Below are 16,431 nucleotides of genomic sequence, written 5' to 3'. Positions count from 1 at the left end.
GTTGGAGGAGGAAGATGATGGTGGTGGTGGTGGTGGTGGTGATGGAGGAGGGTGATGGTGATAGTGGTGATAGTGGGGAAGGATACTGGTGGAGGTCATGCTGGAGGGAGTACGGCTAGGTGAAGGAGGCGGCGGGTGAGGGAGGAAGGGAGGAAGGCGGGTGAGGGAGGGAGGGAGGGAGGGAGGGAGGGAGGGAGGGAGGCGAGGGAGGGAGGGAGAGTGCAGCTGGCACTGGTGGGCAGCGCCACTACAGCTGCTGCAGCTGCTGCAGCTGGTACTGACCCTGGGAGGAGTACAGCAGCTCCAGTCTCTCAGGCGAGGACGAATACGACGAGTAGGAGCGGGCCATGTGGGTAGGCCGGGGCCCGTCGGGTGGCACCGCGGGCGGCGGCGGCGGCGCAGACGGCCTCATGCCGCCCTTCACGCCCATCATCCCCAGGGGCGCGCCGCCTGGCGCTCCCGCGTACCGCTGGGGCTTCGGGGGAGCCACGCCCCCCGCTGCAGACACCACAAGATCTGTCACCATGTTGTTGTCTGTGGTTGTGGTTGTGGTGGTTGTTGTGGTTGTCCAGGACAAGGACACACAAAGACATAAAAGGTGTAACATGAGTGTGGCTTGAACCCCATGTCCCGCCCCACCCGCCACCCGGGGCTGTGAGGGGGCGCGGCATGCTCGCCACCCACCACCCGGGGCTGTGAGGGGGCGCGGCATGCTCGCCACCCGCCACCCGGGGCTGTGAGCGGGCGCGGCATGCTCGCCACCCACCACCCGGGGCTGTGAGGGGGCGCGGCATGCTCGCCACCCACCACCCGGGGCTGTGAGGGGGCGCGGCATGCTCGCCACCCACCATCCGGGGCTGTGAGGGGGCGCGGCATGCTCGCCACCCACCACCCGGGGCTGTGAGGGGGCGCGGCATGCTCGCCACCCACCACCCGGGGCTGTGAGGGGGGCGGCATGCACGCCACCCACCACCCGGGGGCTGTGAGGGGGCGCGGCATGCACGCCACCCACCACCCGGGGCTGTGAGGGGGCGTGGCATGCACGCCACCCACCACCCGGGGCTGTGAGGGGGCGTGGCATGCACGCCAACCACCACCCGGGGGCTGTGAGGGGGCGTGGCATGCACGCCACCCACCACCCGGGGCTGTGAGGGGGCGCGGCATGCACGCCACCCACCACCCGGGGCTGTGAGGGGGCGCGGCATGCTCGCCACCCACCACCCGGGGGCTGTGAGGGGCGTGGCATGCTCGCCACCCACCACCCGGGGGCTGTGAGGGGCGTGGCATGCACGCCACCCACCACCCGGGGCTGTGAGGGGGCGCGGCATGCACGCCACCCACCACCCGGGGCTGTGAGGGGGGCGGCATGCACGCCACCCACTACCCTGGCCCCTCATATTTATGGCCGACAGCGGCTGGTGAGGACAGGGGCCACAACCCCAGGCCCAACCACCAGGCACGTGACACCCCCTCCGTCATGCAACACACACACACACACACACACACACACACACACCGAGCCCCTCGGCAATTCTACCCCAAAAGCCTTGGCGCGTCGCCGATTCAGGTTTACCATACACCGGGCGTCCTCAAAGTGGACAAACGCGATTTAGGGCCAGCCTCAACAAAGGCGCCATTATTCGCGTCGACCCTACGCCTTAAAGGAGCACCTAAACAACGAGAACCCGACGACCAGATGGTGCGCGTACAGCTCACCGCAGAGAGAGAGAGAGAGAGAGAGAGAGAGAGAGAGAGAGAGAGAGAGAGAGAGAGAGAGAGAGAGAGAGAGTTACCAACTAGACCCTCTATCCGAAATTTCCGTTCAAATAAAAAGAAGAGAGTGTGAAACACAGGTACAGGAACTGACATAAAATGGCTGGAAAATAACGTACGGGGGGAAAAAAAAAGTTTGATGGCCGGTGGGCATTATTTTGTCCCCTTGGGTATACGAGTCAGGTTAAGTTCAAGGCTAAACCTTTTTTGTTATATAAACGACATCACTCAGGCCAAATCCTAACTAGAATTCTCAAGTGGGTTGAACACGCCTTCAGCTTTCCGGCAACGACCTCCACAATAAATAAGTTAATAAACGGAATAAAGATGAAAATAATGAGATAAAGAAATAAGAAGAATAATTGCAATACGCGTCGAGATACAACTGGATCTCAAGAAGCAGAATGACCCATCGTTTCTCAAGGTGGTGGTCGAAAAGCGTGTGATTATAAAAGCCAATGATGGGGACAGACCAATGGACGAGGGGAAGAGAAGTGGGCAGAGGACACCCCTCCCATCCACCAGTCCCTCCGGCTCAACAAGACATTGGGGTGGGGGGGGGGAATTAATGAGAAGAGACATCAAGCAAAGAACGTATGCTACCACGGGAATTTTATAGGAAAGTGAGAATGGGATGAGCTTTCTACTATTAAGGGAAGGGATTTCTCGGAGCTGAAATCTGGAACAGAAAAAAAAAAAAAAGAAACCTATCATTCTATGGAGTAACTTCCAAATGTCTTCCTTAAAACGGGACTACTTACTGATAACGGATATCAGCCAGGTATCTGCCTAACCTTGCTCAAAAGGTTTTGATCGTCTTGGCACATATCACAGCTGGAGGCGGTTTATTCCAATGTTCCGCAACTCTACAACTGGGAACACTTTTGCCCACAATGTCAACTCCTTCCTTTCAATTTCAAACGGTTATATCTGGTCACTGGATCTCTCATCTTCTCTGAATTCATACTAGTTTTCCCTTCGTGATCACATCTGGTGACCAGAATTGAACAGCATATTCCCGTTGAAGTCTACCCGGGCCATTACATGGAGCGAGCTGCGTATCCTTCGTGTTACAATGTACAATTCTCTACATGAAACCTTGCTTCATGTTGGGTTCATTATATGAAGACAGAGGCACTGCTTTTATTTATTCTTTCTTCTATCATCATTATCATTTCAGGTTACTGCTGGTAATTACTGCAAAGTCCTTTTCTTCTTTTACTTCTAAGGGTTTTACCAAGCACTGTATGTTCATGAACAATGATATCTGAAATGGCAAAAATGAATCACCGATCATTCTATCTACACTGAAGGTCCGCTTGCCCAGTCTATGACCATTCCATCAATCTATGTCGCTTTGACTATCTAGACAGTCATAACCGACTGGGCTATATATAATTCCTGAGTCTGTGCCATCGGCAATTCTTATGAGAAATTCCAAAGGCCATTCCTGTCTCCAAATCGTTGACACAGATGATGAAAAATGTGGGTCCAACGTTCGAATGAGCCCCGGGGTAAGCCACTTGTCACGTGAAGCAAAATCGGACGCTTCCCCGTTTAATACAACGGGTTGTTCCTTCACAGTGAGCCAGTCCGCTTCCCCCTCTCCATCGGCAGATTCGATTTCCTAATCCATGAATTCTTATTCTACTCACCAGTCTTTTTATGTGGTCCTCTGTCGCAGGCTTTTCGAAAGTATACAACACCCCGTCCTGAACGTGCACAAGGAGTCTGTATGTTTCTCCAGACTAACGAGGCGACACGCAGCCTGGCAGACTACCAATCGACCAGCAGGTGTAACACAGTTCCTGGACCAGCACCTCCGGACGCTCACACGACAAAACATACGTGTGTTTGGGGTACAAACAAGAGAGCGATGGAAGCCTCACGCACCAGAGACGAGTGCTCCATGCAGTACCTACGTGGGGAAGAACCCACTTCACTCTCCTCCTACAGCAGTGTGTTGTTGGACGGCGATGAGAGTTCGTAGTTCACGCCAGAGAGAGATGTCGTAGTTCACGCCAAGGGCAACGGGGAAGCCCCGCCACCACCTGCGGTCCTTGGCGGACTTAAGCCCATGGTAGAGGTCTCCACCCATAACCTGTGACACGACTCCACCAACGTATGATAGAGTAATGGCCTCAAGTTCGTAGGCAAAGCCTCTCTGGGACTTCCAGGACCACTTGCTAGAACACAAGAATTTGAGCGACCACAACAACATCACTTATACATCCAGTCATTGCCAACTCTGCTGGTCATAGATTACAGATCGACTGTAGCATTTAAAACAAGGCTTCTGTTATTGCTGGGACATAAACACTTTTCTGACATTCTATGTGACGTTAGTTTAACACGTTCAAGGTCACCACGTCTAGCAATGGTGTATCAAAAAAACCTTATCTCATCCCGACAGGCAAGGCGTACGGTGTGATAAGCCTCTGAGGTCAGAACCACACAGTGAACATGTCTTGTCATTCTCAGATCCGCCGGGACTATTACGTCTGTCCCGTCTGGTGCAGTCCAACCTGACCTTTCTGATAGATGACCTCCTGTCCTGAGTCGATATGAACCATCCTTGTACCTGGCAGATAACTGCATCGCTTTTTCATTTTTCCTTTCCCTAAAATCCTACCCAGCCTCGAATCTCCAGTCGCCTTTAAACACAACCTAATTAGTCAATCCCATCGAACCTCCAGATGCCCTCCGCACTACTACGAGTACCTTAACACATCCTGAGGGCAAGAACTCCTACACCATGCCAGGGGAGGAGTCGTACTACCACAGCCTTGCTACGGCGGTTCTCCTGGCTTCCTAGGGAGCGTCCTAGACTTCGCTAGGATCTCTAGTAAGCAAGGTCCACCCTGAGTCGCGTTGCTGGCTGGGCAGCAACTGAGGATGTCTTCTACTGCAACGTCCCAGCCAGCGTCCTGCGCCCTCTGTGTTGAGGCCGCCAAGCCCTTGGTGGGAGGAGGGAAGATGTGGGGAGGCCGGAGAGAGAGAGAGAGAGAGAGAGAGAGAGAGAGAGAGAGAGAGAGAGAGAGAGAGAGAGAGAGAGAGAGAATCAGACGTGGGGAAGTACAGGGAGTGAGAGAGAGAGAGACAGAGGGAATGGGAGAGAAAGGGGAATAAGCTGTGGGGGATAAGCGGAGGACGAGGGTGACAAATGTGGAAGAGAGAGAAGTAAGAGAGATGGGAGACGATGTAAGGGAAAAGGGAGAGGAGTTGGGGCAGAGGCAATAAGGGGGAAAGGGAAATGAAGAAGGGGAAAAGGTGGGGCAGAGGGGGAATAGAAAGGGGAGGATATGGATGTTGGGGCAGTGAAGTGCGGGCGAGGGAAAGGGAGAAGCGAGGATGGGAAAAAGTGCGGGGGAGAGTGGAGAAGTGGGGGGAGGAGAGAGGAGGAGAAGCAGGGGAGAGAAAGATGGTAGAGGAGAAGTGAGAAGATGTACGAAGCGAGTAACACCACAAGGTTACACAATGAACATCACACAGTTACGACGTACAACAGCCTTGTTCAGGGTGTCGTAAGTGTCGAACATGTTGACCGCTTGGCCTTGCGTCCACCACGGACTGAAGGGGATTAGGTTAAGCTGGAATGTCTGACACTCAAGTGGTGCGTCAGGGGCACCAGCTGGGGTGAGGAGGGGTGTGGTGGGGTGTGTAGACCAACCCCGGCCTTGCTGGACAACAGTTCTAATATTTGTAATAAACTGAAAAAAAAACGTCCAATGGCTTGATATCTTCGCCCGTGACCAGAGGGGGACGTTATTGGGGAAGTGGGGGAGGGGGGGGGGCGAAGCGGGAAAGAGTGGAGGGGAGGGACGAGGGGACGAAAAGTGGGGAGATGGAAGGGGAGAATAGTGCTACGGGGTGAAGTAGAGAGGGTTGGAAGAGGAGGTGGAGTTATTGGTGGAGAAGTGGGGAGAAGTGAGGGAGAGAGGCGGAAAGGGAGGAAGAGGAAGTGAGGAGAGGGGAGAAGTGGGGAGGGGTAGGGACTGGGGTAGAGGGGAAAATTGGGGAGGGGAGTGGGCTAGGGTAGAGGGGAGACAAGTTGGGTAAAGGGGGAAAAGTAGTGAAGTGGGGGAGAGGGGAAAGAAGAGGGGAGATGGGAGGATCACAGGATGGGGAGGAGGGGAAATTGGGAGAAAGGGGAAAAAGGGAAGGGAAAAAAGGAAAAGGGGGGAAAGGGAAAGAGACGAAGGGGCAAGGGAAAAGGAGTAAGGGAAGGGGAGACATGGATAGAGGGGAGAAGCAGGGAAGGGGAGAAGAAATGGGTAGGATTGAAGTGGGGAAGGGAGGAAGGAAAATGGGGAGAGGAGGATTTAGTGGAGCGGGTCTACATTTTCCCTGGGAACACCTCATGAGGAAGCCTAGGTGGCGTCCCGTGACACCATGAGGAAGCCTAGGTGGCGTCCCGTGACACCAGGAGGAAGCCTACGTGGCGTCCCGTGACACCAGGAGGAAGCCTAAGTGGCGTCCCGTGACACCATGAGGGAGCCTACGTGGCGTCCCGTGACACCATGAGGAAGCCTAAGTGGCGTCCCGTGACACCATGAGGGAGCCTACGTGGCGTCCCGTGACACCAGGAGGAAGCCTACGTGGCGTCCCGTGACACCATGAGGAAGCCTACGTGGCGTCCCGTGACACCAGGAGGAAGCCTACGTGGCGTCCCGTGACACCAGGAGGAAGCCTACGTGGCGTCCCGTGACACCAGGAGGAAGCCTACGTGGCGTCCCGTGACACCAGGAGGAAGCCTACGTGGCGTCCCGTGACACCATGAGGAAGCCTAAGTGGCGTCCCGTGACACCATGAGGGAGCCTACGTGGCGTCCCGTGACACCATGAGGGAGCCTACGTGGCGTCCCGTGACACCAGGAGGAAGCCTAAGTGGCGTCCCGTGACACCATGAGGGAGCCTACGTGGCGTCCCGTGACACCATGAGGAAGCCTAAGTGGCGTCCCGTGACACCATGAGGGAGCCTACGTGGCGTCCCGTGACACCATGAGGGAGCCTACGTGGCGTCCCGTGACACCACGAGGGAGCCTACGTGGCGTCCCGTGACACCACGAGGGAGCCTACGTGGCGTCCCGTGACACCATGAGGAAGCCTACGTGGCGTCCCGTGACACCACGAGGGAGCCTACGTGGCGTCCCGTGACGCCAAGAACCACAAGCATCTGACCAATGTCTTTTACGTCCTTGGAGTAGTGCTGGAATTACATTCTCTCTCTCTCTCTCTCTCTCTCTCTCTCTCTCTCTCTCTCTCTCTCTCTCTCTCTCTCTCTCCCGGCACTCACTTCCCATCATCCCAAAGTCCATGGTTAAGATGAGGTCAGAGGTCAGGGTTACTTAGATATTGTTACTCAAAGAGGAGCAGACTACATGAGGTCAGTTCAGGTCAGGCCAGAGCATGTGAGGTGAGGTCGGATCAGGTCAGGCCAGAGCACGTGAGGTGAGGTCAGATCAGGTCAGGCCAGGGCATGTGAGGTGAAGTGAGGTCAGATCAGGTCAGGCCAGGGCATGTGAGGTGAGGTGAGGTCAGATCAGGTCAGGCCAGGGCACGTGAGGTGAGGTGAGGTCAGATCACGCCAGGCCAGGGCATGTAAGGTGAGGTGACGTCAGATCAGGTCAGGCCAGGGCATGTGAGGTGAGGTGAGGTGAGGTCAGATCAGGTCAGGCCAGGGCACGTGAGGTGAGGTGAGGTCAGATCACGCCAGGCCAGGGCATGTAAGGTGAGGTGAGGTCAGATCAGGTCAGGCCAGGGCACGTGAGGTGAGGTGAGGTGAGGTCAGATCACGCCAGGCCAGGGCACGTGAGGTGAGGTGAGGTCAAATCAGGTCAGGCCAGGGCACGTGAGGTGAGGTGAGGTCAGATCACGCCAGGCCAGGGCATGTAAGGTGAGGTGAGGTCAGATCAGGTCAGGCCAGGGCACGTGAGGTGAGGTCAGATCAAGTCAGGCCAGGGCACGTGAGGTGAGGTGAGGTCAGATCACGCCAGGCCAGGGCATGTAAGGTGAGGTGAGGTCAGATCAGGTCAGGCCAGGGCACGTGAGGTGAGGTCAGATCAAGTCAGGCCAGGGCATTTAAGGTGAGATGAGGTCAGAGTAGATCAGGCCAGGGCACATGAGGTGAGGTGAGGTTACGCCAAGAAGCATGTGACGTCCAGTGAGGAACGGCTCATTGGGCTGAAAAACCGCTGACCTGAGACAAAAATATTTCACAGCTTCGGAGAAAGCAAAGACCTGGGTACGAAGGTGAGCTGGAGGAGGTACGAAGGTGATGGAGGAGGTATGAAAGGAATAGAGAGAAAACGAGGAGGCGGAGGAGGCAAAATAGAAGAGAGGGCAGTGTGGAGAAGTGTTAGGATGAAAAGAACCAGAAGAATGAGGGTTGGAAGGAGGAGGAGGAGAGAAGAAGAAGAAGAAGAAGAAGAAGAAGAAGAAGAAGAAGAAGAAGAAGAAGAAGAAGAAGAGGAGGAGGAGGAGGAGGAGGAGGAGGAGGAGGAGGAGAAGAAGAAGAAGAAGAAGAAGAAGAAGAAGAAGAAGAAGAAGAAGAAGAAGAAGAAGAAGAAGAGGAGGAGGAGGAGGAAGGGGAGGAGGAGGAGCAGGAGGAGGAGGAAGAAGAAGAAGAAGAAGAAGAAGAAGAAGAAGAAGAAGAGGAGGAGGAGGAGGAGGTACTCTGCGTCACACAACTTTCTCTCAGGTAATGGAAGGCAGTCCACAGTTTGCCGACATCGCCGTGAAGTTATTCTGGTGTTCAAATATTCCATCAGATCCATCCAGCAGGATCGAGCCAGGATATAAGGCAGGATCTATCATCATTCTCGCGACACCTGGGGATCCGCGTCGGGTTCACAGGCTCTGAAGACACCAGCAGGTTAAAACCTCCTACCCCCTAAATACAGGTTCAAGGGCCCAGAGTGCGTCGCTCACTCTACATGACCAATATTTTCCCTATTCATTAAGGCACTATACGAAGTGGCATCAGTAAATCAACCAGTCATAAAACATTTTCAACTTCGAGTGAGGCAACGTTCTTTTTTTCCTCCAAGTGAACTGTTAACATAAGGCATGATTTACCAATCACGGCAGCTGAAAGCAACACCCAAGACACATTTCAAAACAGACTCGACAACGAAAATCGTTAAGTGACCAATAAAATCACCCCCTTGCTTAAAAACAATCGACTGCAATTCCATCAACTCCATCCGCTTTGCCACATTTCATCTAACACAAGGCTTTCACAACCTCGTCTCTTTTTAAGAAATCACTTGTCATGACTCTTATTTCGCACACCTCCAAGTCCAAAATATCTCACATCTCCCATCCTATCATGAACACATTCAACAGTCCTTCAGACTACTCATTCTATCTTCTCTTTACCTCATGTGTTACCACTCTCCCATCTACTTTCTTAACTCGTCATCCTCAATTTTATCCACATGTTATTACTTCCTTCCGAAAATTTTCTTATTCTCCCTGAAGTTTGCTGATACTCAATCATCCTAAATCATATGCCTTTTATTTTTCAGCACCCCTTCTACCCTCTTCCTGCCGCTGTCTCTTGTACATCTCCCAATCACCCGCACTCCTTCCCTGCAAGTAACGCACATACATATCTCTCCTCTTTGAGTAACAACTTTACTTCCTCATCCTACCACTCACTATCCTCTCTCACCTGTCTGACATTCCCTTTGCTTCATTTAGTCTCAACTTTTGCCATTCTACACTCAATCTCTCTTGGCATCTCTTCACACAAGTCTGTTTTCGAAGCTCATATATTTCACGACCCATATCATGTCCACTTTTCCTCTACAAAGTTTCACCCTCGCCTCCACCAAGTACTGATTAGCCATCCCTCCAGCTAACCCCCTCAGCACATTCACATCCAAGAGTCTCTCTTTTGCACGCCTATCGATCGACACGAAATCCAATAATGCACGCTTACCAACTTACCCTACACACTCATGTATACTTGGGTACGCCCTTTTCCCATTCACACAACTCGACAAACTGTTCACCATTTTCATTCGCAACAGTGGTTACCCCCATGCCCCCCCCCCCCCCCCAAACAAAAAAAATAATACCCTCAACAGCACGAAGATGTGGTCCATCTCTGTATGCAAGGAGTATGAGTGATTCTGTCATAAGTACAAGAGAAATGTACAAGAGAAATGTACAAGAGCTGAAGGATGGGAAATAAAGGGCTTGGGTGAGAGAGTATCAATGTATTTCAGAAATATGAAACGAGTCTGGAAGGAGGTAAACAGTGGGTGCAGAACAAGGATAAAATTGGGTGTGGCAGATGCGCAAACAGGTAAAGAATACATGAAAAGATCTGGATCAATATTGTGAAGGACTGCTGAATGTGATGTACGACGGGGAGATCGATGTGATGAGCTTGGGAAGATGGGGTATGCGAAATGAGAATGTCAAGTTTATAAGACTGTAAAAAAAAAAAAGAGAGGATGTTGTGAAGGCTTTGTACAAAATGAAATGTAGTAGAGCGTTTGGCTGTGGATGGCACTAGTTGCATCTGAGTTTCTCAATATCAGGGGTAATCGTGGGGCTGACAAGTTAGTTGTCTGGCTGTTGCACGCGAGTGTGGCCTGAGGACCGGCAGAGCGCAAGGAAGGAGAGGGAAAGAAAAGACAATGAATGTCTGAACTGCTGAGATAAAAGGCTGTTCGAAGGGTCTTGCAAGGTGTGTATGGGGGGAGAGTTTGTGGCAGAGAGGGAGGTGTCCTGTGCGACGTATTTGAAGAGAGGAATTCTTACATGGCGTTCATGGATTTTGGAGATAAGTGTACGATAGGGCTGACAGAGGTGCTGAATTGTACACTAGCCCAAGATGAAATGGCGGCTTTCCGTGGCCTCTACATGGACCTCATCGCCAACGTGCGTAACTTGAAATCTCGCCCACATTCTGGAGGACCTACGCTCAAAATATGAGGACTTTAGGTGTGACGGTTCGGTCGGGAAAGAGTCACAAAACAAAAACATCGACAAAGTCACACACAAATCTTCCCCAGGTCTCCTTTAATTCTTCTCCAGGTCCTTCCTAAATCTTCGCCAGCTGCTAATCAGATCTTCCCCATATCTACTCACAGTCCTTCCTAGATATTCTCCATTTCGTCCTCATGTCTTCCTTAGGTGCTCCCCAAGTTCTACCCCACCAAGCCTTCCCGAGATCAATGAAAAAGACATCATTACAAACCCAAGTACACACAATAGGTCTTGCGTGACATAGTGGGTCTGCTGGGAAGTAAGAGGGTTGGGATCTTGCAGTATGCAGATGACACGGTTCTAGTGGCAGATTCGTGAAACAAAAATTAAGACTTTAGTTAAGGCTCATTAATGAGATTAATAATCACCAAAAGATTCCCAGTCAAAAAAAAAAAATTGAGTCTTACAAGGAGAGTTAACAAGACATACACACACACACACACACATATATACTTCACAGACACCCGACATATCATACCCCGTGAGGTTAACTATGTATCCTGCTACTGAGGACGGAGAGCAGGGCTCAGGGTCTGGTCGTGGCCACGGGACGACACGACCTGTGGCCAGTGTCGTCAGACCCGCTTACACAACCAATGTAAACATTCCTCTCCTATTCTTACTCGAACTCTGTATGAAGGGCCTTCGTAAAATGTCCGCCACTACCTTTCAGCCACACATATATGATCGAAAATGACGAAGCTGTTACTTCTGGTAGTATATATATATATATATATATATATATATATATATATATATATATATATATATATACATATATACGATGGGGTGTGGAGGAGCTTCGGCAAAGCTGCAGAGAACCTAAAAGGGAGACTGAACAACATCTATCCATGTTAGTGGCTGGCCCAGTCCTCTCAAAAATATATATATATCTGCTGTGCTAATCCTACGACGCGATCTTCCGACTCTGCCCTGTTGCTGCCATCTATCACCATCTATCACCCCCCAGTCTACTGGCGGGTTCAAGATGTCTCACTGTAGGGGTAATATATATATATATATATATATATATATATATATATATATATATATATATATATATATATATATATATACACCATAGCTTCCTTCCACACTCACACGACAATACCTCCATTCTAACCAAAGATTTCAACGTAAAGCTTGGCGTTTTTTTCTTTTCTTTTCCTTCTTTCCGTTTTCTGTTCTCTACATCAAAAAAAAAAAAAATATGCCAGAACGGGTCAGGATGTCACATGCCTGGGAACGGGGTATGAATACATCTATAGCAACACTAATCTTAACTAGCAGTGGTAACACTAGCCTTAACTAGCGGTGGTAACACTCGTCTTAACTAGCGGTGGTAACACTAGCCTTAACTAGCAGTGCTTACACTAGCCTTAACTAGCAGTGCTTAAACTAGCCTTAACTAGCAGTGCTTAAACTAGCCTTAACTAGCGGTGGTAACACTAGCCTTAACTAGCAGGGCTTAAACTAGCCTTAACTAGCGGTGGTAACACTAGCCATAACTAGCGATGGTAACACTAGTCTTAACTAGCGGTGGTAACACTAGCCTTAACTAGCAGTGCTTAAACTAGCCTTAACTAGCAGTGGTAACACTAGCCTTAACTAGCAGTGGTAACACTAGCCTTAACTAGCAGTGCTTAAACTAGCCTTAACTAGCGGTGGTAACACTAGCCATAACTAGCGATGGTAACTCTAGTCTTAACTAGCGGTGGTAACACTAACCTTAACTAGCAGTACTTAAACTAGCCTTAACTAGTAGTGGTTAAACTAGCCTTAACTAGCACTGGTAACACTGCCTTAACTAGCAGTGGTTAAACTAGCCTTAACTAGTGGTGGTCACACTAGCCTTGACTAGCGGTGGTCACACTAGCCTTAACTAGCAGTGCTTAAACTAGCCTTAACTAGCAGTGCTTAAACTAGCCTTAACTAGCGGTGGTAACACTAGCCTTAACTAGCGGTGGTAACACTAGCCTTAACTAGCAGTGTTTAAACTAGCCTTAACTAGCGGTGGTAACACTAGCCTTAACTAGCGATGGTAACACTAGTCTTAACTAGCGGTGGTAGCACTAGCCTTAACTAGCAGTGGTAACAGTAGCCTTAACTAGCAGTGGTTAAACTAGCCTTAACTAGCGGTGGTAACTCTAACCTTAACTAGCGGTGGAAACACTAACCTTAAGTAGCAGTGCTTAAACTAGAGTTAACTAGCGGTGGTAACACTAGCCTTGACTAGCGGTGGTCACACTAGCCTTAACTAGCGGTGGTAATACCAGTATTAACTAGCGGTGGTAACACCGGCCTTAACGAGCAGTGGTTAAAGTAGCCTTAACCAGCAGTGACGACACTAGCTACACGTGGCAACATTAGACTCAACCAGCGGTGGCAACACCTGCCTCAACTAACAGATGCAACTCTAGTCTGAACTAGCAGTTGTAACACTAGCTTCAACAAGGAGTGGCAATATTAGACTCAACTAGCGGTGGGAACACTAACTAACTAGCAGTGGCAACACTAGTCTCAACTAACGGTGGCAACACTAGCACTAACTAGCGGTGGCAACACTAGTCTCAACTAGCAGTGACAACACCAGCCTCAACTAACGGTAGCAACACTAGCACTAACTAGCGGTGGTAACACTAGCACTAACTAGCGGTGGCGGAACTAGCCTCAACTAGTGGTGGCAAAACTAGCCTCAACTAGCAGTGCTAACACTAGCTTCAACTAGCGGTGGCAACACTAGCCTCAACTAGTAGTGGTAACACTAGCCTCAACAAGCGGTGGGAGCACTAGCCTCAACTAGCGGTGGCAACACTAGCCTCAACTAGCGGTGGCAACACTAGCCTCAACTAGCGGTGGCAGCACTAGCCCTACCTACACGCAGGGCTGATCCCATACACTGGGTCTCAAGCTACCACGCGCCACCCACGACACATCGCTAGGTCACGTATCCAGGACACATCGCTAGGTCACGTATCCAAGACATCGCTAGGTCACGTATCCAGGATACATCGCTAGGTCACGTATCCAGGATACATCGCTAGGTCACGTATCCAGGACACATCGCTAGGGCATGTATCCAAGACACATCGCTGGGTCACGTATCCAGGACACATCGCTAGGTCACGTATCCAGGACACATCGCTAGGTCACGTATCCAGGACACATCGCTAGATCACGTATCCAGGACACATCGCTAGGTCACGTATCCAGGACACATCGCTAGGTCACGTATCCAGGACACATCGCTAGGTCACGTATCCAGGACACATCGCTAGATCACGTATCCAGAACACATCGCTAGGTCATGTATCCAGGACACATCGCTAGATCACGTATCCAGGACACATCGCTAGGTCAAGTATCCAGGACAGATCGCTAGGTCACGTATCCAGGATACATCGTTAGGTCACGTATCCAAGACACATCGCTAGGTCGAGTATCCAGGACACATTGCTAGGTCACATATCCAGGACACATCGCTAGGTCGAGTATCCAGGACACATCGCTAGATCACGTATCCAGGACACATCGCTAGATCACGTATCCAGGACACATAGCTAGGTCGAGTATCCAGGACACACTGCTAGGTCACATATCCAGGACACATCGCTAGGTCAAGAATCCAGGACACATCACTAGGTCGCGTATCCAGGACACATCACCAGTCCAGAACACATGACCAGGTCGTGTCCAGAGCTCATCACGTCACGTGTCCAGGTCACATCACCCGTGCCATGTATCCAGGTCACGTGCTCAGGACATATCAACTGGACAGGCATCCAGGACACATCGCCAAGTCAAGCAACCGGGACAAATCACCAGGTCAAGCATCCAGGACACATGACCATATCAACAGAAAACCTCACCACCCCAGGACCTTCCCGAACAACTCCCAGAAGCTTGAGCGTCACCAGGGCACACCAACACCACCACCAGGACACACCACGACCACCATCAGAATACACCACCCCCAACACCAGGACACATCAGTACAACCAGGACACACCACAGCCACAACCTTGGTCACATCACCGACACCAGGTCACACCACCACCACCAGGACACAAAACTACAACTATGGCACAACCATTACCACTAGGGCACACCAACAAAACCAGGACACACCACAACAATTAAGGGAGGTCAGCACAACCACCAACCAGGACACATCACCACCAGGACAAGCCAATTTACCAGGACACACCACTAACACAAACTAGAACACACCATCACCATCAGGACACCCTATCTCAACTAGGACACCCCACCACAACTAGGACACACCTCCATCACCAGGACAGACCACCACCACTAGGACACCCCACCTCAACTAGGACATACCACCACTAGGACACAACCCCACCACCACTAGGACACACCCCCACCTAAACTAAGACCCCACCACACCTAGGACACACGACCACCACTAGGACACAACCCCACCACAACTAGGACACACGACCACCACTAGGACACATCCCCACCACAACTAGGACACACGACCACCACTAGGACACATCCCCACCACAACTAGGACACACGACCACCACTAGGACACATCCCCCACCACCACTAGGACACATCCCCACCACCACTAGGACACATCCCCGCCACAACTAGGACACACGACCACCACTAGGACACATCCCCACCACAACTAGGACACACGACCACCACTAGGACACAACCCCACCACCACTAGGACACAACCCCACCACCACTAGGACACATCCCCACCACCACTAGGACACAACCCCACCACCACCACCAGGACAGACCACAGTTTAAGAGTCCCCCAGCCCTCCCTTACACTGGGGGGGACAGAGTTCATAGGGAGAGCGAGCGAGCAGGGTGTCCGGTGGTGGAGGACTTACCTGACGAATACGTTGGCCTGGGGCCCCTTGGCACGGGCGCCATGCCCGAGTTTGGCTGCGGTGCCCCTGGGGGGTAGGAGTGGGTCATGTAGTAGCCGCCCCCGGACTTCCCACTCTGTGGAGACGAGAAGGGAAAACGGAACGTTAGTGGCACAATGATGGCTATCCACACGTCTCAAGATGAACATCTATTTAACAAGGCTGCTTTACCACACACACACACACACACACACACACACACACACACACACACAAGTTTGAAAAGGAATATGACTGCAGAAAATGTCCAGTGGATGGGGCCCCACGGGTCTAAAACCTCCTTCCCTTCCCACAATACAGATACGTAATGACATAAACAGATACACATAGACCTCATAAAGACCAACCAATTCACTGCAGATATAACTGATAGTCGGTTAGTCTATGATAATAATAATAATAATAATAATATTAATAATAATAATAATAATAATAATAATAATAATAACAACAATAATACAATAATACTAATACTAATACCAATAATAATAATGATAATAATAACAATATTATTACTACTACTACTACTACTACTACTACTAATAATAATAATAATAATAATAATAATAATAAGTATTACCAATGAGCTGCTATCCCACACAGCGCCATCACCACAGGTCACACCCAGCTGGTGGGGTTAATGCTGTGTAGAAGACCATAACACCCACTCAAAAAAGAAGCGTATTGTTTTCCAGGTACAATGTCCCCCCCCCCCCAACACTTAATTCTGTAAGCTCGCT

General features: G+C 50.9%; 1 protein-coding gene across 1 annotated transcript in view; it reads right to left on the bottom strand.

Annotated features, from left to right (window-relative positions):
• LOC139751828 (uncharacterized) overlaps nt 1-16,431 on the bottom strand; it is a 1,080,599-nt gene that overhangs the window by 474,983 nt on the left and 589,185 nt on the right. Inside the window, 2 exon segments of the mRNA XM_071667449.1 lie at nt 283-534; nt 15,653-15,767. Of these exon segments, the coding sequence (XP_071523550.1) occupies nt 283-534; nt 15,653-15,767 (367 nt within the window).

Source organism: Panulirus ornatus, chromosome 12 (assembly GCF_036320965.1).
Source record: "Panulirus ornatus isolate Po-2019 chromosome 12, ASM3632096v1, whole genome shotgun sequence".
In the NCBI taxonomy this organism is placed as follows: domain Eukaryota; kingdom Metazoa; phylum Arthropoda; class Malacostraca; order Decapoda; family Palinuridae; genus Panulirus; species Panulirus ornatus.
The sequence above is the reverse complement of the archived record's forward strand: the minus strand, read 5'-3'. Positions and strand labels throughout refer to the sequence as shown.